General features: G+C 48.8%; 1 protein-coding gene across 2 annotated transcripts in view; it reads right to left on the reverse strand.

Annotated features, from left to right (window-relative positions):
* The window catches only part of pik3c2b (phosphatidylinositol-4-phosphate 3-kinase, catalytic subunit type 2 beta), a 226,824-nt gene that overhangs the window by 145,850 nt on the left and 58,214 nt on the right, over positions 1-22,760 (reverse strand). For both annotated transcript variants that reach the window (XM_072480072.1, XM_072480073.1), the window contains exons 4-5: positions 19,722-19,876; positions 16,283-16,403 (exon numbers count right to left, since the gene is read on the reverse strand). In XM_072480072.1, the coding sequence (XP_072336173.1) occupies positions 16,283-16,403; positions 19,722-19,876 (276 nt within the window). The remainder of the gene's footprint in view (positions 1-16,282; positions 16,404-19,721; positions 19,877-22,760) is intronic.

Below are 22,760 nucleotides of genomic sequence, written 5' to 3' on the forward strand. Positions count from 1 at the left end.
GCCGTGGTGAACGTGGGGGGGGGCGGGGTGGGGAAATCTGACTCGGGAGGGGGGGGGGGGGCCTTCACGGGGTCCAGGCCCGCGATCGGGGCTTCCGATCGGCGGGCAGCCGTGATCTGGAGGGGGCCAACCTCCTTCCGCGTGGCCCGCTGTTAGGTCCCCTGTTGCTCCGCGCCGGTGCGGACATGGCAACCACGCGCATGCACTGGCGCGGAGACGGCAACCACGCGCATGCACTGGCGCGGAGACAGCAACCACGCGCATGCACCGGCGCGGAGACAGCAACCACGCGCATGCACTGGCGCGGAGACGGCAACCACGCGCATGCACCGGTGCGGAGACAGCAACCGCACGCATGCTCCAACGCGGAGACAGCAACCACGCGCATGCACCGGCACAGAGACGGCAACCACGCGCATGCACCGGCGCGGAGACAGCAACCACGCGCATGCACCGGCACGGAGACAGCAACCACGCGCATGCTCCAACGCAGAGACAGCAACCACGCGCATGCACCGGCACGGAGACAGCAACCACACGCATGCACCGGCGCGGAGACAGCAACCACGCGCATGCTCCAACGCGGAGACAGCAACCACGCGCATGCACCGGCGCGGAGACAGCAACCACGCGCATGCACTGGCGCGGAGACGGCAACCACGCGCATGCACCGGTGCGGAGACAGCAACCGCACGCATGCTCCAACGCGGAGACAGCAACCACGCGCATGCACCGGCACAGAGACGGCAACCACGCGCATGCACCGGCGCGGAGACAGCAACCACGCGCATGCACCGGCACGGAGACAGCAACCACGCGCATGCTCCAACGCACAGACAGCAACCACGCGCATGCACCGGCGCGGAGACAGCAACCACGCGCATGCACTGGCGCGGAGACGGCAACCACGCGCATGCACCGGTGCGGAGACAGCAACCGCACGCATGCTCCAACGCGGAGACAGCAACCACGCGCATGCACCGGCACGGAGACGGCAACCACGCGCATGCACCGGCGCGGAGACAGCAACCACGCGCATGCACCGGCACGGAGACAGCAACCACGCGCATGCTCCAACGCACAGACAGCAACCACGCGCATGCACCGGCGCGGAGACAGCAACCACACGCATGCACCGGCGCGGAGACAGCAACCACGCGCATGCTCCAACGCGGAGACAGCAACCACGCGCATGCACCGGCACGGAGACGGCAACCACGCGCATGCACCGGCACGGAGACAGCAACCACACGCATGCACTGGCGCGGAGACGGCAACCACGCGCATGCACCGGCGTGGAGACGGCAACCACACGCATGCACCGGCGCGGAGACGGCAACCACACGCATGCACTGGCGCGGAGACGGCAACCACGCGCATGCACCGGCGCGGAGACGGCAACCACGCGCATGCTCCAACGCGGAGACGGCAACCACGCGCATGCACCGGCACGGAGACAGCAACCACGCGCATGCACCGGCACGGAGACGGCAACCACGCGCATGCACCGGCACGGAGACGGCAACCACGCGCATGCACCGGCACGGGGACGGCAACCACGCGCATGCTCCAACGCGGAGACAGCAACCACGCGCATGCACCGGCGCGGAGACAGCAACCACACGCATGCACTGGCGCGGAGACAGCAACCACGCGCATGCTCCAACGTGGAGACGGCAACCACACGCATGCACTGGCGCGGAGACGGCAACCACACGCACGCTCCGCCGCGGAGACAGCAACCACACGCATGCACTGGCGCGGAGACAGCAACCACACGCATGCACTGGCGCGGAGACAGCAACCACACGCATGCACTGGCGCGGAGACAGCAACCACGCGCACGCTCCGGCGTGGAGACGGCCGTCACTCACATGTGCGAACCCGCGCCGGCATGCAGGGCCGTCTTTCAGTGGCATGCTAGCCCCCTAAAGACCGGTGAATTGCTGGGCCAGGAGGTCCGTTGATGCCGGCATACACCACTCCGGTGTTTACGCCGGCGTTAACACTTGGCTGGGATTTCGGAGAATCCCGGCCATGAGCTATGGAGTTTAATGTGGGAAAATGTGAAATTGTCCATTTTGGCAGGAAGAACAAAAAAGCTTATTATCTGAATGGTGAGATTGCAGAGCTCAGGAATGCAGAGGGACCTGGGTGTCCTAGTGCATAAAATGCAAAATCTTAATATACAGGCACAGCATGTAATTCGTAAAGCTAATAGAATGTCATCATTTATTGTGAGGGGAATGGGTTACGAAAGGAGGTTATGCTTCAATTTTAAACTGCATTGGTGAAACCACATCTGGAGTATCACGCACAGCATTAGTCTCCTTATTTAAGAAATTACGTAAATGTGTTGGAAGTCCAGAGAAAGTTTACTAGACAAATGCCGGGAATGGGCACGTTGTCCAATGAGGAAAGGTTTGGAGAGGTTAGGTTTGTATCCACTAGAGTTTAGTAGAGTCAGAGGCGACTTGATCGAAACCCTTAAGGTGCCGAGGAGCATGGACTGGGTGGATGTGGAGAAGACGGTTTTTCCTTTTTGGGGAATCTAGAGCTAGGGGGTCACTGTTTAAAAATAAGGGAGTCCCTCATTTGAGACAGATGGAGAGAATTCTTTTCTCTGAGTGTTGAGAGTCTCTGGAGCTCTTCCTCAAAAGGCAGTTGGAGCTGAATTTTTAATAATTTTAAGAGAGAACTGGATAGATTCTTGATTAACAAGGGGGTGAAAGGTTATTGGCGGTGTGCAGGAATGTGGAGTCGAGGTTATAATCAGATCAGAATGATCTTATTGAATGATGGAGCAGGCTCGAGGGGCCTACTCCAGCCCCTAATTCGTATTTTCATTCGTCTGAGCTACATTTGTTCGTATGAGCTCGTCAAGAAAAAGCAGCACTAATTTTCAAATGGAAATCATGCTCGATTAATTGAATTTCGTTAAGAAAATCGTAGAGCGCCTTTATAAATTGCGATGGATGTTGTAACTGAAATTTCGGATGTTGGTTGGATAAGATACCACATAAAAAGGCTCTCTGCATGAAAGCATATGGTATTAAAGAGAACACAGCTGCATTGAGAGGGGAATGCCAAGCCACAACATGGGAGAAAAGGTACATTTCTTTTGGATAGGTAATGGACGGCTCCTGGGACAACCTCTTTCTTTCCCCAGTTATACTGATCTGGGCAAGAGTAGGAAAAGAATGACACAAGTTTGTTGCTTCCAAATTAGTGCGTACGGAAGAAGAATGCAGGAGGACACAGGCAAGTTGGCAGAGCAGTCAGATAGGTGGGAGATGCAATTAGGGCAGCACAGTGGGTAGCACTGTTGCTTCACAGCACCAGGGTCCCGGGTTCTATATGCAGAGCACAAAAAATGCTGAACCCACACCGCTCTCTGCCAAGCCCTCATCTGGAGTACTGCCTACCAATCTGGATTGCTGGAGCCTTGGAAGTGGGACTGTGATGATTTTTGACAAGGATCGCGAGGTTATACATGAAAAAAAAGGGTTGAAAAATGAGTAGCTTTTCCACTCAATAGAGAATACTTACTTGGGGTCTGATAGGAGTTTTCAAAAGGATGAATAGTTTTGACATCAAAAAGTGAAGGATTTCTTCCAGTGGTCAATGAATCAGAAACAAGCAGAAACAAGTGGGTAGCACCAGTGGCTAGCACTGTGGCTTCACAGCGCCAGGGTCCCAGGTTCGATTCCCCGCTGGGTCACTGTCTGTGCGGAGTCTGCACCTTCTCCCCGTGTCTGCGTGGGTTTCCTCTGGGTGCTCCGGTTTCCTCCCAAAGTCCAAAGATGTGCAGGTGTATTGGCCGCGATAAATTGCCCTTCGTGGCCAAAAAGGTTAGGAGAGGATATTGGGTTACGGAGATAGGGTGGAAGTGAGGGCTTAAGTGGGTTGGTGCAGACTCGATGGGCCGAATGGCCTCCTTCTGTACTATGTAAACTCGGGATTGCTCTTTGTTTTGCACAGAGGGTTACTGGAACATGGAATGCTTTGCCCCCAATGACGATTGAGGCACAGTTACGAAGGAACGGGACAAGATTTAGAAAAGCAAGAGTAGTGCCAGGAAAGAACGGAAAAATTGAGATTGGAGTAGATGGTTCCAGTTGATGAGTTAACATCAGTACAGGGCAATGGGCCGAATGTCCTCCCTTCGTGCTGTAATTTGTATAGTTCTATGCTGTTGCAACAACCAGTGTTCTAGAGCAGGCATTGGCAAACTTGGGGGCGCGACCCGGGGGGTGGGTCGCGGGCGGGTGTTGGGAGAGTCGCGGAGCAGTCCGTCACGGCTAATAACGCCGGCTGCATGCGGCCTTCAAAATGGCCGCGAACATGTAAATAAAATGCGCCCACACTGCGCATGCGTGCTAGACCATCACTGTGCTGCCACTCAAGTGCCCGGAAACCCTTTCCAAACCTCGTCTCCAGCACTGGAGGAGAACGAACAATTATTCTCACACTTAGGGCTATCATTGTCTCATGGATTACTCAAATGCTAAAAGTCATGGTAATAATTTCTTGTGGGAACCAAGTTATTTATTAATTTTCCTGAACTACTCTCCTTCCCTTTTGTTTCATTCCCTTCCCCCATCACCCGTTTGTCTTTGCCTTCTCCTCTCTCCTTTCCCCCTCCTCCTCCACCACCTTCACTCGTGCGTTATGATAGATTTGTAAAACAGATGCATGGGTGGGGGGGGAGCAAGGAAAAGAGGGAGAGAAAGTGAGAGAGAGAGGCAGAGAGAGCAAGATGGAGGCAGGGGAAGAGGCCATGAGAGGCAGGCAGACAGGGCAGTGGGGAGAGAGAGAGAGAGACCGAGAAAGAGAAAAAGAGAGACAGAGAAAGAGAAAAAGAGAGAGAGAGAGAGAACGAAAAGGGCAATGCTGAGGCAGCCGCAGTTTCTCCCTCTAGGTGTTTTTCAGAAGTGAATCCTATCCATGAATAGCCTTCATCTGCGGCTTTCTGACCTGCAGGAGGAGGGTCCGAATCGGATCACAGCAGATCTGCGGCTGTTATTTCCCAGTTCGACGAGGCAAAATGATGCAACTGGCCATTTTCTGGCTGTCAGTCTGACGTACAACACTGCAGCAGATGTAGCAAACTGAGAATGGTGGAAAGAGGAAATAATGTACAGGGCAGAGGTTGGAGAAGGTAGATAGATAGAGAGAAGGTGGTGCAGAGAGAGAGAGGGAGAGGGTGGTGGGGATGAGAGTGGGACAGGGAGAGAGGGAGAAAGAAAGAGGGTGGTGGGATCGAGGGTGGGATTCGAGAGAGAGAGAGAGAGAGAGGGTGGTGGGGAGCGACAGAGAGAGAGAGAGAGTGTGGTGGAGAGCAAGAGAGAGAGGACGGTGGGGAGCGAGGGTGAGAGAGAGGGTGGTGGGTAGAGAGAGGGTGGTGGGGAGGGAGAGAGAGAGGGTGGTCAGGAGTGAGAGAGAGAGTGTGGTGGGGAGTGAGGGTGAGGGAGAGAAGGTGGGGGGTGAGAGAGAGGGCGGTGGGGAGCGAGAGAGAGAGAGAGAGGGCGGTGGGGAGAGAGAGGGTGGTGGGGAGCGAGAGAGAGAGAGGGCGGTGGGGAGCGAGAGAGAGAGAGAGGGTGGTGGGGAGCGAGAGACAGAGAGGGTGGTGGGGAGCGAGAGAGAGGTGGTGGAGGAGAGCGAGAGAGAGAGAGAGAGAGAGAGAGAGAGAAAGAGAGAGAGGGTGGTGGGGAGCGAGAGAGAGGTGGTGGAGGAGAGCGAGAGAGAGAGAGGGTGGTGAGGAGCGAGAGAGAGAGAGGGCGGTGGGGAGCGAGAGAGAGAGAGGACGGTGGGGAGCGAGAGAGAGAGAGAGGGCGGTGGGGAGCGAGAGAGAGAGAGGGTGGTGGGGAGCGAGAGAGAGAGAGAGGGTGGTGGGGAGCGAGAGAGAGGTGGTGGAGGAGAGAGAGAGAGAGAGAGAGAGAGGGTAGTGGGGAGCGAGAGAGAGAGAGAGGGCGGTGGGGAGCGAGAGAGAGAGAGGGCGGTGGGGAGCGAGAGAGAGAGAGGGCGGTGGGGAGCGAGAGAGAGAGAGGGCGGTGGGGAGCGAGAGAGAGAGAGGGTGGTGGGGAGCGAGAGAGAGGTGGTGGAGGAGAGCAAGAGAGAGAGAGAGCGAGAGAGAGAGAGAGAGAGAGAGGGTGGTGGGGAGCGAGAGAGAGAGGATGGTGGAGAGCGAGAGAGAGAGAGGGCGGTGGGGAGCGAGAGAGAGAGAGAGAGAGAGAGAGGATGGCATGGAGAGAGCAAGAAGGGGCTGGGGTGGCACTGCTACTAGAACATCCATACATTAAAGTCCTTGCAAGTTGCTCTCAACCTCAATATAAAGAGAATGCACTGTATGTGCAACTGCAATTATTCCGATCTGGTTGGTAGGTGGAAATCACAAAGAGGGCAGAGGTTGGAGAAGATTGATAGATAGAGAGAGGGGGGGGGAAAGAGGAAGAGAGAGAGAGAGAGAGACTTATCTCCTTGTCCACCTGATATCCTGTAGAGTTCTATGGGAAATTCTCAGAGCTGTTGAGCCCGCTATTGCTGAGAACCTTCAACGAGGCTAAGGAAAGGGGAACCCGTCCCCCGACGATGTCGCGGGCTTTGATCTCGCTCATCCTTAAGCGAGATAAGGACCCGCTGCAATGTGGCTCCGACAGGCCGATATCGCTCCTTAATGTAGACGCCAAGCTGTTGGCCAAGATCCTGGCCACTAGAATTGAGGACTGTGTCCCGGGGGTGATCAATGAGGACCAGACAGGGTTTGTCAAGGGCAGGCAGCTGAACACGAATGTGCGGAGGCTCTTGAACGTGATCATGATGCCCTCGGAAGGAGGGGATGCAGAAGTGGTGGCTGCAATGGACGCGGAAAAAGCCTTCGATCGGGTGGAGTGGGAGTACCTGTGGGAAGTGTTAGGCAGATTTGGATTTGGCAAGGAGTTCATAGGGTGTGTCAAATTACTGTATCAAGCCCCCACAGTATGTGTCCACAAACCGGCTGCGGTCGGAGTACTTTAGGCTGCATCGAGGAACGAGGCAGGGGTGCCCCCTGTCCCCCCTGCTGTTTGCCCTGGCAATCGAGCCGTTAGCCATGGTGCTGAGGTCTAGAAACTGGAAGGGGCTGGTTCGGGAGGGGGGGGGGGAGCAACGTGTTTCACTGTACGCGGATGACCTGCTCCTGTATATTTCAGATCCGGTGGAGGGGATGGGAGAAGTCATGCAGACCCTAAACGATTTCGGGGATCTCCCGGGGTATAAGTTGAATGTCGGGAAAAGTGAGCTTTTTGTGATCATGCAAGAGGCCAGGAAAAGAGACTGGGAGAGCTCCCGCTCAAGATGGTGGAGAGGAGCTTTCGCTACTTGGGCATACGGGTGGCTAAGAGTGGGGATGCCCTGCACAAGCTCAACCTAACATGGCTTGTGGATCAGATGGAGGAGGACTTTAAGAGGTGGGACATGCTACCACTTTCCCTGGCGGGCAGGGTGCAGTCCGTGAAGATGACGGTCCTCCCCAGGTTCCTGTCTACCAGTGCCTTCCCATCCTCATCCCCAAGTCCTCCTTCAAGCGGGTGAATAGGAATATCACGGGATTTGTGTGGGCAAACAAGACCCCGCGAGTTAAAAGACTGTTCTTAGAGCGCAGTCGGGGGGGGGGGGGGCTCCCACCGGCACGGTGAAGCCACCTGAGTTGGCCAATTCCCGACATAAAATGGAGAACAGCAAAGGCTGAAGGGAAATTCAGCCAACACAGGCAGAAACTAGCAGGTGCAAGTTTACTGTGTATTAGACTCTGCAAAAGCCCAGACAGCATCGATACCAGCAACCATCTGCATAATAATGTAGCAGCCACCTACATATTAATGAGCGATCCCCGGGAACAATCGAAACATTTGAGATAAACAAGGCCAAGCCAGACTCCTCGGCGCCAGCGGGAGCCAACACAAAAGAGGTTAACGGACACCTAAAGACCGCCCAACGATCAGGGAACAGCTCCAGTATTGGAGAAATCGAACCAAGCGATTGGAACGAAGTCCAATCACCTAGAACCAGGTACAGGGTCCTCCCCGAAAGGCGGGAAGCCCCTGGGGACTATAAAGTTAAGCCCCCAAGTTCAAATCGTCCTTCTTGACAGGGTCACTCAACAACTCGAACCAACCCTTGACAGTGACCTGTTCAGCTGCCGCCGAAGACCGCAAGTCTCAAATCAACACTCGCTACGAGATAGGCGCTCCTAGCTACCAGTCCATACCAGCTTTTGAATCCCGCAGACTCAGAACCCGAACGAAAGGCCATTTGTTCCCCTGACCTGGTGGGCCAGTCCGAAGCTAAGTATAGGCCTTTTAGTTGTAGAAGTAGCTTAGAAAGTAGCGTTTATGCATGAGTAGATTTGACTGTGTGTAAATAAATGTGCTTTGATTTGAATCTTACTAATTGGTGTATTGAGTTATTGATCATTACTTGAACTTGAACCTTGTGGCGGTATCGTAAAGATACCTGGCGACTCGAGAGCAAAGGTTATAAAACAGAGCCAATTGAACCAACCAAAAGTTAGCAACAACGGTACACCACGAGCCCGGTGGTGATGGCGGCACCGAGGATCTGGGGTCAGTGGAGAAGGCACAGGGGGGATGTAGGGGCCTCAGTCTGGACCCGATACGAAACAACCACAGGTTCGTCTCAGGTAGAATAGACGGAGGGTTTCTAAGCTGGCACAGAGCGGGTATCAAAAGGATGGGGGTCTTCATAGAATTTACAGTGCAGAAGGAGGCCATTCGGCCCATCGAGTCTGCACTGGCCCTTCAAAAAAGCAACCTACTTAAGCCCACGCCTCCACCCTACCTCTGTGACCCTGTAACCCCACCTAACCTTTTTTTTGGGACACTAAGGGCAATTTAGCATGGCCAATCCACCTAACCTGCACGTCTTTGGACTGTGGGAGGAAACCGGAGCATCCCGCGGAAACACATGAGCAAACTCCACTCAGTCAGCTGAGGTTGGAATTGAACACAAGACCCTGGAGCTGTGAGGCTGCAGTGCTAACCACTATGCCACCCTCCTTCCCCATCTCTCATCTCCTCCAGCCCCAAAAACCCTTCAAAATATTTGCAATTCTCTATTTCGGGCCCTTTGTGCATCCCCGATTTTTAATTCCTCCACCACTGGAGGGCTGTCTCTTCAGCTGCCTAGGTCCAAAACTCAGGAATTTCATCCCTGAACGTCTCCGCCACTTCAATGGGCAGCACAGTAGTTAGCACTGTTGCTTCACAGCGCCAGGGTCCCAGGTTCGATTCCCGGCTTGGGTCACTGTCTGTGCGGAGTCTGTGCGGAGTCTGCACGTTCTCCCCGTGTCTGCGTGGGTTTCCTCCGGGTGCTCCGGTTTCCTCCCACAAGTCCCGAAAGACGTGGCGTTTGGTAATTTGGACATTCTGAACTCTCCCCTCTGTGTACCCAAACAGCCGCCGGAATGTGGCAACTAGGGGCTTTTCACAGTCACTTCATTGCAGTGTTAAGCTTACTTGTGACAATAAAGATTATATTATTATACAAAATACTGATGCGAGTGAGGGAAGAGAGGCCTTTCCAATAGGGCAATAACTGATCTTGATACGAGCTCTAAAAATATTTATTGAAGGGAGGCCTGAAGGATTGAGTTCTGCCACCTCCTCAGTGGGACTGTCTGAAACGCAGGATGTTGCACCCTCCATCCCTGTATGATTTGCAGTCAAATTAACACTTATCTTTCAGTGCCACATATCCTGTCAGGAGGAGGCTTTCTCTCACCACTGGACCTGAACACACACATTGGTCAAAGTGCCAGCATTTCGGGTCACGTACGGTGACCCACCCCCTCTGGGCCTCTCGCACAATTAGTACAGGGCCTCAGCTGCACATTTCACACATTAACTGTCCGCCGTGTGTCTGAAAAAACACCCGATTGAAGCAAACAGGTGGAGATAACAATATACAGCGAGAGAATACGGCGTGCCAGAAAAAACAACGAGCACTTCACTGAAGCATCAGTTATGTTGGCAAACATTTCTTCATGCAAAGGTGTGGGAACTGTCCCTCACCTAAAGCAGTCCGACATTAGTTCAGATAACAATGTTCACTCTGCAGTTGATCATTTATTTCCCAGACAAAGAAATAAAACAATGTGGAGATAAGGCAGGTGGATGGAGGTCAAGATGCAGCTCAGTCACGACGTAACTGATTTAAAAAAAAATTCTAATTTTATGGGATGTGGGCTAACTCTCCTTGATTAGATGCTCAGCCATTTCAGGGTCAACCACATTGTTTGGAGTCACATGTTGACCAGACCAGGTGAGGACGGCAGATTTCCTCCCCTAAAGAGCATTAGTGTGATGGGTTTTTACAACAATTGGAAGCATTGGAAAGGGTGCAGAGGAGATTTACCAGGATGTTGCCTGGTATGGAGGGAAGATCTTAAGAGGAAAGGCTGAGGGACTTGAGGCTGTTTTCGTTAGAGAGAAGGTTAAGAGGTGACTTAATTGAGGCATACAAGATGATCAGAGGATTGGATAGGGTGGACAGTGAGAGCCCTTTTCCTCGGATGGTGATGTCTAGCACGAGGGGACATAGCTTTAAATTGAGGGGAGATAGATATAAGACAGATGTCAGAGGTAGGCTCTTTACTCAGAGAGTAGTAAAGGCGTGGAATGCCCTGCCTGCAACAGTAGTGGACTCGCCAACACTAAGGGCATTCAAATGGTCATTGGATAGACATATGGACGATAAGGGAATAGTGTAGATGGGCTTTAGAGTGGTTTCACAGGTTGGCGCAACATCGAGGGCCGAAGGGCCTGTACTGCGCTGTAATGTTCTATGTTCTAATTGATAACGTTTTCATGACCATCATTAGATTGTCAATTCCAGATCATTTTTGATGGAATTTGAATTCCACCATCCACCATGGTGGGATTCGAACCGAGCGGTACCCTGGGTCTCTGGATTACTACTAATCCAGTGACAATACGACTGCACCACTGCCTCATAGAATCCCTCCAGCACAGAAGGAGGCCATTCGGCACATCACGTTTGAGTCTACCCTTTCGAATGCCTCTTCCCTAAAATGGTGGAACATGCACAAGGAGCTTATTCCAGTTCATGGATGCGACACGATCAATTGGACAAAGACGATAGTTCAATCCAAATGAGGCTTTATTGCTATCAGATGTGTGGCCTCCCACAGCAGCTGGCGAAATGGCTGCTGGCTGGAGGACACGCATATTTATACAGGCAGGGACTACCGGCGAACCTGTAGTACAGGTCCTACCGTACATCACAGGTGCAACAGTGGGTTACCCAATGGAATCATACAAAATTTACAGCATAGAAGGAGGACATTTGCTCCATTGCGTCTGTGCTAGCTCTTAACAGCAGTTGGGTTTAGTCCCACATCCTCACTTTTCTTCCCCATCGCCTTTTAATGGTTCCTCATTGGCAATAGCCTTTCAAACATATTTACGGAATCAGTTTCTGCCAGTTCCTGGAATCTCGAGAGTGGGAGACTTGAACATAACCCTCTTCATCTAACCCAGTGAACATACCTTATTTCTCCTTCTTGTGTTAATCTAGCTTCCCCACACACACAACCATGCTATTCACCTCAAACAGTAGTTTTCCGCAGACCACCTTAAGGCTTGCTAACTCAGCAGAGATTAGTGACTATCCTGTCTGGTGCAGCTCAATGCCACATTAGGTTTCAGCATTAACAGGAATATGGAAGGATGTATATCCTCATTTCAAAAAGCCACTTGATTGGGTGGGTGGGTAGCGTTTGCAGAAAACCCTAATGCTCAGTCGCAAAATAGGTTTAAATGGAAACTCCCCCACTCCGCAACCTTCAGGACGGTAATGCTGCAGAAATAGTTCCAACATGTGATTATTTTGTGCTTAGGAATCAAATCAAAATAAACCAGTTCTGCTCGACTAATTAAGTTGCAATCATCTCCTCCTCAGAAGCAAAAACAAAAGCACTTAGTAGCATGCTCACACACAAAACACACACACAGATATACATACACACACACACACACACACACACACGTGCACAGAGGTGCAAATGCACAGACCAGCTGCCTGTATTTAAAATAAAAATTAGCAGCTGTACAGGTGTTTGAGAGGTTGTTACACCCCCAAATAAACTGGGGGAAATTAAAATCTACAAATAGAGTCTAACATTTAAATATTTCAGATCGTTTTTAAATCAAAAAGAGAAGTTGCTGCCCAAGCTCTAATCACAGAATGGGTTTACACAGAATACACTCAGATTGAAAGTAATATGAAATGTGCGTGTCTGCAATTCGTCTGCATATTAGATGTCATACGTGCTCCATTTTGGAATCAAAAATCTAGTTTTTCCACTGAGCAGTCTAGACACTTTAAAATAAAAGAAAGGTCACTTTGGAGGGTTGCTTTACATTTAAAATAATTCTCCTCTCTTTCCCACACCATTCCCAATTTATTTCTGTCACAAATGGTGCAAAGCATTAATTGTTGAGTTTACTCATCAGGGAAGCAAATCTCACAACACAAGACCATGCTTGCAGCCTTTAGCTACATTCACCTGCGAAATGCCTCATGACTTTGTACTTAGCTAAAGGCACCACAATAACACAAGTTGTTGTTGTACTGGATCCATCACACTCATCCGAAACTGGGCGGGGTTATCGGCAAAAGGTGGCAAGCCTATTGCGAATGTGGTTGGGAACTCAAGAGCGTCGACTGGTTTGCAATTACATCAATGTGGTCTGGCTGCTGGTATTCTGAAACCCCGCTGTGCACTTTCATCAAGCTCTTAAAAAGGTGCTGTTAGGTGGAGGAAACGAGGTCCAAGTTTCACAACAAGGAACTTCAATGTTCTTGTAACCAATGAGGTTAGCTCCCAATGGTCTATTGTCAGCCACCCTCATTTCAAGTTGTTAATGGCAAACTCAGGAGCGAAGATCTCACTGAAATGCCACTGTTATCGCTGGGATAGCTGTAGCTACAAGACTTTTCTCCCTTTAAACTTGTCTGGGCAGGTGCAGTAAAGAAGCTTGACACCGTCCGAGACAAACCTGTTTTTTTGATTGTTTCCCCGACTCCTGGACTCATTCCCACTACTCTTGCCTGCAGAAACTTACCAAGCTCACTTCAACAGCACAGTTGACCTCTACTTCCAACAGCAGAGGAACACCATCGGCTGCAAACATCTCTGCAAGTCGCACAGCACCCACAGTTGGACATACACTACTGTTCCTCCACTGTTCCTGAGTCATCATCACCACAAGAACAGAATCAGTTCAGAGGGAAGGCCCAACTTTAAGAAATGTCACCTCCTCTCAAAAGGGACTGGTTTAGCACAGTGAGCTAATCAGCTGGCTTGTAATACAGAACAAGGCCAGCAGCGCGGGTTCAATTCCCGTACCGACCTCCCCGAACAGGCGCCGGAATGTGGCTACTAGGGGCTTTTCACAGTGACTTCATTGAAGCCTACTTGTGACAATAAGCGATTATTATTATTAAATTTGCCCAGTTGTTGCTTACTAATCATCTAATCCTTATAAGTGTAATTCAAATGGCCTCCAAAGTACAAAGATAAAAGGAATGGAGTGAACCGTGTGGTTCTTTCAGACCAGATGGGGGAAAGAGAAGAGACAAATAAGGTGCAATGTTCCATCAAAAACTTATTTCCTTTAGCTTTCTATTGCTCTCCAATCCCACTTATTACCTTTCGGCAGATTGTAGCCCTCTGGGTGATTTTCATCTGACAGATAACTTTGTCCTTTATCCGTACTCCAGTGCATCATGAAGGTGGGCAGGATCTCACCTTTATTCATGAGATTTTGAAGAGTCCCTCGCTAAACCTCCAACTGAGGTCATCTGGTTTTCCAGAAACAATATCATGAATATGTCACGTCAACAAGCTGGACCTGTGAACTACTAAGTGCAAGGGAGATATATGTCACCTAGACACACACCAGTAATAAACACACCTGTCAGTCTGAATCTCATGTTGCGCTCACGTCTTTGCAAGAATTGCAGAATTGTCACGGCGCAAGAGATTTGGCCCATCGTATCTGCTCCAGCTCTCCAGACGAGCATCATCACTAGTGCCATTCCCCGGCCCCTTCCATACTGCTGCACATTTGTTTCTAGTCAAGTAATCATCTAATGCCCTCTTAAAACGCCACAATTGAACCTGCCTCCACGACACTTCCAGGCCCGAATCACTCGTTCTATGAAAAAGTTTTTTCTCACATCATTGCTTCTTTTGCAAATCCCTTTAAATCTGTGCCCTCTCGTTCTTGATCCTTTTACGAGCAGGAACAGTTTCGCCCGATCTACTCTGCCTCGCCCCCCTCGTGATTTTGAACGTCCTTGTCCAATCTCCTCTTAGCCTTATTTTCTCAAAGGAGAACAGTCACAACCTCGCCAATCTATCCTCACAGCTGAAGTTCCTCATCCCTGGAAGCCTTCTTGTAAATAATCTGGCACTGGCAGAGTTAACTGCACGCCAAAGACAGAGTTATACTGAATGCCATCAAAAGGCAGCTGAGCAAAGCCTAAGATTCTGTTCCTGACCACAGCGCAGGAAGGCTGTAGTGTGGCCAGTACTGTGTGGTGAGTGACAGAGCTCAGTAAAAGGCAGCTGTAGGGGCACGTGAATGTTTTGCGGACAGGGAGATAAAACGAGCCAAGTCTCGTCTCCTGATCACAATCTAGTCACTCACTAGTGTGGAGTGACACATTTTTGGAATATAAACAAAATGGTACAATATTAAAGGAGGTGCAGGAAACAGATACTCGATGGCCATAGTTGATATAGCTATTACAAAGCACAAAACATCCATGGCTCTGTAAATATGAGAGTAGAGATGCAAGGAAGTTGTGCTAACACTTTATGAAACACAGTTTTGACCTCTCCCAGTGAATTGTGCTCAATTCTGGGCACCACACTTTAGGAGGGATATCAAGGTCTTGTAGCAGAGAGAATAGAACCGATTTACTGGAACGGCACCACAGGGACTTCAGTTACGAGGAGAGACTAGAGAAGCTGGGATCGTTTCCCTTCGGGAGAAGAAAATTAAGATTTGATAAAGGTGTTCAAAATCCTGGAATGCCCTCCCTAACTGCACAGTGGGTGTACCTACACCTGAAGGACTGCAGCGGTTCAAGAAGGCAGCTCACCACCACCTTCTGAAGGGTAACCAGGGATGGGCAATAAACGCTCGCCTAACCAGCGACGCACACAATTTTTTTTTTTTATTATCTAGGAATTTGATGGACAAACAAGGAGAAACCGTTCCACGGGCAGGAGGATCGCTAACCCGAGGAAACAGGTTTAAGATAATTGGTAAAAGGAATTTGGGGGGGGAAACAAGCGGATTTCTCGTTACACAAGGAGTTGTTTCGATCTGGAAAGCACTGGGAGTAGATACAATATTAACCTTGAAATGGAATTAGATATATGCTTGAAAAGGAAAAGGCTGGGTAAAGACTAGGTGAGTGGGACTAATTGGATAGCTCATTCAAACATGTGACACAGAATGCTTCTGGTCTGCGTTATAGGAATCCCCGATTGGAAACCTGACTGTACAATCATTTAGACAATGGCTGGATCACATTTAGCTGAAAGTTTTGTTTTTTTTAATTTAGAGTACCCAATTAATTTTATCCAATTACGGGGCAATTTAATGTGGCCAATCCACCTACCCTGCCCATCTTTGGGTTGTGGGGGCGAAACCCACGCGGACACGGGGAGAATGTGCAAACTCCACACGGACAGTGATGCAGGGCCGGGATCGAACCCGGGACCTCGGTGCCGTGAGGCTGCAGTGCTAACCACTGCCCCACCGTGCTGCCCCATTGAGCTGAAAGCTACCTCCCCACAGAGTCATGTGTCCGTTTAGGCTTGCAAATGAGGAATAGCCACACCGACAAAGTGTTGGAGAATCACTGGCAAGTGTAGTTACTCTGGGAAGCATCAATCTTTTCAGTGGAGGTGAAGGCAAACTTTGAAAGAAAAATCAGGGGAAGTCACCCTCTCATTCCGAACTCACCAGTTCACACGAGAGTGTGACATTGATAAAGCAGCTTTTAAAACTGCTCAAAATGAACCAGCCACTTTAACAGTTCTCCGAATCACCATCTTTCATGCTTCAGTATGTTTGCTTCTCGAGCGTGACAGCACACCCATTGCTTTTTCACGCTTCTGTCAAGTTCCCCACGCCCACATGCCATCTACTTGTTCACGCACTAAACCTCAGCACAAACTTACTTCTGTAGAAATTCTTCCAATCCACATATCTTCAAGACAAAGTTGTCCACATTTACGTCACGAAGGTTGTCATAAACGTAACACAGAGTTTGATAGATGAGCAGATCCACCGTGGAGCCCCCTGGAAAACAAGGCAACATCGCAATCAATGGACAATAAGTTGCATTTATCTAGAGCCTTTAATTCGGTATAAGATCCCTCACTGAGTGTTTTGAAACAAAAGTTGGCACCAAAGCCTCAAGGGCTCCACCTGTCCTTTCTGAAAGGGCGAGGTTTTCCTGAGCATCTTAAAAAGGAGGAAGTGCAGAACCGTAAGATTTAGGGGGCGAACTCCAGAGCGTAGGACTCTTGGCAGCTGAGACATGGCTGCCAATGATGGAAAAAAGAAACTAGGGGAGGTGTAAGAAACCAGAATTGAAGGAGCGCAGAGTTTTCTAAAGGTCGTAGGGCTTGATGAGATTGCAGGCGTGGGAAGGAGCGAAGACATTGAAAGATGTGCAAACAAAAATCAGAATTTTCTAAATCAAGGTTTTGGTAGATCTGAAGCCAATATAAGTTGAACCGAGTGAACTGGGCTAGTTGCGAGTTAGAATTTCACAAGTGTTTATAGACAGCACAGGGTAGAAACCTAACCACAAGAGTTTATAGGTAACAAAGGCATGGTTGAGGATTACGGCAACGACAGATGATCCGAGGCAGGGGCAGAGAAGAGCGACACTGCAGAGATGGAGCTAGGAGACCGTTGCAGAGGAGCAGCTTTCGAAACCCGGCAACTGTAAACAGGAGGCAGGCAAACTGGAACCTGCATCGCGTGCCGTTTCCTCAGGGAGACACTCCCATCTGCACAAATTGATGGCACTAAGATAGCACATCATCTCAAATGCAATTTTAAAAATTCTGAGCTCTTCCAGCACCAGATATTACCCTGCACTCAGTTATCAGCTCCTTGTTTATAAAAGGTGCATCGTTTGCCGACATGACATGAGGGGGAACCAGGATGATTAAATAAATAAACAACAGCGTATGTGATGTGAATTAACCGCCAATCTCTAACAGCATGCACGGTCAACACACGCACACACAATTAGAATGCAAGGAAAACGAACTGTGTCACCCAGTGCCATAGTAGCAAGGCAGCATATTGCCTCAATACTGATGAATGAATTTAGATCTGATATATAATGGAATTCCCAATGTGCACACAATTGTTCCTTGATAACAATCTCCTTTTTATGGGGTAAATTCCCTTCTAAACACCATTAAGCAGTCTAAAATAAGTACATGCAGTAAAATGTCAGGTCTACTGAATTTTTAAATCTTTTTGTCTATTTCCAGATGTTAATTTAGTTCCATCGCATTGAATAGATTCAGTAACGTTTTCTCGGACAGCTCCCCGAGGACGTCATCACCTCTTGCTACTTGAAACAAATTAAAATGCTAATTCCCGGTAATAGATTGATCCAAAAGGAACATTCATTGCAAACATTCCTTCTGCAGTGTTTTCCCTACATTACACAAAGTGACCCATCTTTAACTGAGAGCGGAGATTGATGACTCAGCAGGGCGTTTGAGTGGTGGGCATTGGGATCAAGTCAGATTCTATACTGGTCTGATACGCACACAGACATCTTTTTCAGCAGCAATCGAGAGGGGAAATCCTAGCAGATTTTCCCACCCAAGCACAAATAAGCAGAGGCAGATGTTGCTCATCGACCGCCAGATCAGCTAACAGAATGGCGTAGTGGTACTGTCACCGGACTAGTAATCCAGAGACCCAGAGTATCGCTCTGGGGGCCCAGGTTCGAATCTCACCATGGCAGAAATTTGAATTCAATAAAAATCTTGAATTAAAAGTATAATGATGACCATGAAACCATTGTCCATTGTTATAAAAAAAAACATCTGGTTTACCAGGATGTTGCCTGGTACGGAGGGTATTCGCTAAGAGGAGAGACTGAATAAACTGGGATTGTTCTCCCGAGAGAGACGGAGGCTGAGAGGCGACCTGATAAAAGTGTATAAAATTATTAGGGGTACAGATAGGGTGAACAGTTGGAGGCTTTTTCCCAGGACGGAAATGACAATTACAAGGGGGCACAGGTTCAAGGTTCAGTGGAGTTGTGTGGGGGGCGTTTTTTTACACAGAGGGTGGTGGTGGCCTGGAATGCAATGCCAAGTGAGGTTGTTGCGGCAGATACGTTAGCGACTTTTAAGATTTATTCTGGATATGCACATGAACAGAGGGGGTATAGAAGGATACAGGCGGTTGGTCTAGATAGGACACGTGATCGGCGCAGGCTTGGAGGGCCGAAGGGCCTGTTCCTGTACTGTATTGTTCTTTGTTCTTCTTTGTTCACTAATGCATGGAGGTCTGCCTGATCGGGCCTACAAGTGACCCCAGGTCAGGTTGACTCTTATATGCCCTCTGAAAAGCTTCAGCAAGCCACTCACTTCAAGGGCAATTAGGGATGGGTAATAATTGTTGACCCAACCAGTGATGCCCACATCCCATGAGCGAATACAAAAAAAAACACATACCAAAGATCAAACCAGGGACTTTTCGATTGCATAGCAAGTCACTTGATGGGCTTATTTACTGTGAAGCTCAAATCAGCACCTTTAAGAGGATAGGGCCATTTAGTAAGATAGCGCCTGTGGCTAGATTATGGGGTAATGTTTTAAAAAGATGCAATAAATGAGAAATCATGTTGTAATTGTTAGTTAATCCATGCCAGAAATGGTTTGGGACCATTGCCAATCCAAGCAGATGAATGCTATAATGCTGTTCTTGTCTTGGCTTTGGAGTTCTCTGCATCAAATTCATCTGGGGAATATTTCCATTGCACAACGGGGAAATATCAAGTAAAGATTAGGCCCCACAGCAGTGGGGAAGAAACGTCCATATGGAGTCATTACTGGCCAATGTTCATTTGCAGATATCAGTGCCCAGCTTAGGAGCAGTAATGGCAATAGCCTGAACAAAAATCAGTGAGAGATGTATCGAGAGGTCAGATGAAAGAAACCGTGATCAAAAAGGTCTTTACACATAAAAACAATGTTAATAAACAACATACATCATAGAGGGAAAGAGGAGAAATTCTGCATTAAAGTCATTAGGAGAGAATTCAGTTAAGGATACTCGTTGAACCAATGCATTTATCAGAGTCTGAACGTTACAGAAAATGCTCAGCTGAAACACTTCATGGAGTCGCGTGTCAATAAGGTAAGCGATTCAACAGAAGAAACAGATTTTGCTGAACTGGTCAAGGATCATTCAGCAATGAGCTCATTTAATTTGGCTTCTAAATTAGTACAGAGAAAGCTTCTGGAAAAAAATACCTCAACAATAGGCTCAATGAAATAACATTTGTAGTCCTAGCTACATCGATCAGATGGTTTGCAACAACTGAAATAATTATTTGCCGAATCCAGAACTCACCATCACATGTGAATGTAAGTGGTTCTGAAAGACTGCTGGCAGAGATGGTAACTTTCAGACTAATGCCATCTCCATGTTGGTCATTTCGAATGACCGCCGGACTCCAGATTAATCCCATATTTTGTGCACCATCATAGGTGTAACTGCTTCGAAGCCTACAAAAAGCGACACAGAGAAAGAGAGAACAATTAGCGATTTCAGTTTTTCTCTACTGATCTTCACACTAAGATTCAACTTAAGAGCTGGATTAGTTACCTCACAGACGACAGTGCATAGACATACGGCATTAGGTAATTCTGCTCTGCTAGACTATTGTTCTTTTAAAATCTAGGGATGGGGATCTGACAGCTACTGAGGAATTCCTTGGCGCTGGTTCCAAGGGTACCCAGTTCCCCTCTAATACTTCAAACAAAAACCCATTCTTCATCTGTGAGCCTAGGCAACGGAGTGTTGATAGGTTATCAAACCGTGGAAAAGTGCATCACAACTGAGCCTATCCTTACAGGAAGAGTCATGCGACAGCAAGTAAGAGATGGAACTCTACCCATACTCCCAATCCCCAGCTATAAGGAACTGAGGTTAAATGTCATACCCCAATTCTTAGCCAGCTGAGATTAGTTAATGGAATACAGCTCTGTAATCAGACCTAGAACCACGAGTATATGACAATAGATTCACATTGTCTTTGCTAGCTTAGCCAATATAGGAAACTTCCTTAAATTTTTGACAGAAATAAATGGGACCACACAGGGACCAGATAATATGGAAACTAAGCAATTGCCTGTTCATCTGCTGTTGATTTAAGATCATTTATAAAAAGCAACATAGATAAATATAGTTATTGTCACAAGTAGGCTTCAATGAGGTTACTGTGAAAAGCCCCTAATCGCTACATTCCGGCGCCTGTACGGGGAGGCCGGTATGGGAATTGAACCCATGCTGCTGGCCTTGTTCTGCATTACAAGCCAGCTGTTTAGCCCACTGTGCTAAAGTGGAATTGAAGGCATTGTCTGTACAGCATACACATCAGCATAAACCAATTGAGTCGGTCAGCCCACATACATGAAATTTTTTGTAATGTTCCAAATTTGTCCTTATTGTGAACAGTTACCTAACTTCTACTTGAACTCTCTTGTTAAGTTCTTTATAAAATGAATTTCTGGGTGCAGGTATTTTGGCTAGGCCAGCATTTATTGCCCATCACTAGTTGCCCTTCAGAACATGATGGTGAGCTGCCTACTTGGGAGAACTGGAATCCCCGAGGTGTAGATACAACTACAGTGCTGTTAGGCAGGGAGTTCCAGGATTTTGACCCAGCAATATTTTTTTTAATTACTTTTAAAAATAAAAAAAATTTAGAGTACGCAATTATTTATTTTTTCCAATTAAGGGGCAATTTAGCGTGGCCTATCCACCTAACCGGCACATCTTTGGGTTGTGGGGGTGAAACCCACACAGACACAGGGAGAATGTGCAAAGTCCACATGGACAGTGACCCAGGGCCAGGATTCGAACCCAGGTCCTCAGCGCCACAGTCCCAGTGATAACCACTGTGCCGCAATGACCCAGCAATGCTGAAGGAACGGCAAAATATTGTCAAGTCAGGAGGGAGAGTGACTTGGACGGGAACCTCCAGGTGTGCCATTCCCAGGTATCTGCTGCCCTTGTCCTTCTAGGTAGTGGTGGTCGTGGGTTTGGAAGGGGCCATCAAAAGAACCTAGAGGTCTTGCACCTTGTCCTGCTATTGTTTGTTGGTGATGGAGGAATTGAATGTTTGTGGAAGGAGCAGCAATCAAGCAGGTTTGTTTGTCCTGGATGGTGTTGAGCTTCTTGTGTTGTTGGAGCTGTACCCATCCAGACAAGTGGGGAGCATTCTATCACTCTCCTGACTTGTAGCTGATGTAAAGGCTTTGGGGAGTCAGGAGGTGAGTGACTACCTAGGTGGACCTAGGACACTACCCGAGCAGCTCCTGCAGTGATGTCCTGGAGCGGAGATAACTGACCTCCAACCATTCTCCTGTGTGCCACCTTTGACTCCAACCAGGGAGAGTTCCCCCCGATTCGCATTGACTCCAGTTTTGCTAGGGCTCCTTGATGCCATACTCTGGCAAATGCTGCTTTGATGTCATTTTCACCTCACCTCTGGAGCTCAGCTCTTTTGTCAGTGTTTGAACCAAGGCTGCAATGACGTCAGGAGCTGAGTGATCCTGGCCGAACCCAAACTGAGCGTCCATGAGCAGGTTATTGCTGAGTAAATGCCACTTGACAGCACTGTTGATGACACTTTCCATCACTTTGGCGATGATCAAGAGTACACTGATGGGGTGATAATTGGTCAGGTTGGATTTGTCTGGTTTCTAGTGGACAGGACATGACTGGGTAATTTTCCACATTGCTGGATAAATGTCAGTGTTGCAGCTGTCCTCAAACAACCTGGCTAGAGGCAAGGCACATTCTGGAGTGCAAGGTTCCAGTACTATTGCCAGAATATTGTCAGGGCCCATATCCTTTGCAGTATCCAGTGCCTTCAGCCCTTTCTTGATATCACTTGGGAGTAAATTGAATTGGCTGTCAGCTGACATCTGTGATACTGGGGACCTCCGGAGGAAGCCGAGATGCACCATTCACTTGGCACTTCTGGCTGCAGAATGATGCAAATGCCAAACCTTTTGCACTGATGTGGTGGGTTCCTCCACCATGGAGTGCGGGGATAGTTGTGGTGCCTCCTCCTCCAGCAAGTCCACCATTCATGGCTGGATGTGGCAGGACTACAGAGCTTAGATTGTATCCAATGGTTGTGGAATTGCTTAGCTCTGTCTATTACTTGCTGTTTATGCCATTTGGCACACAAGTAGTCCTGTGTTGTAGCTTCACTAAGTTGACACCTCATTTTTATGTATGCCTGATTTTGCTCTTGGCATGTCCTCCTGCACTCTTCATTGAACCAACTTGGTGGTAATGGTAGAGTGGGGGATATGCCAGGACGCGAGGTTACAGGTTACGGTGGAGTACAATTCTATACATTTCCTACAGTGCAGA

Source organism: Scyliorhinus torazame, chromosome 17 (genome assembly GCF_047496885.1).
Source record: "Scyliorhinus torazame isolate Kashiwa2021f chromosome 17, sScyTor2.1, whole genome shotgun sequence".
NCBI classification, from domain to species: domain Eukaryota; kingdom Metazoa; phylum Chordata; class Chondrichthyes; order Carcharhiniformes; family Scyliorhinidae; genus Scyliorhinus; species Scyliorhinus torazame.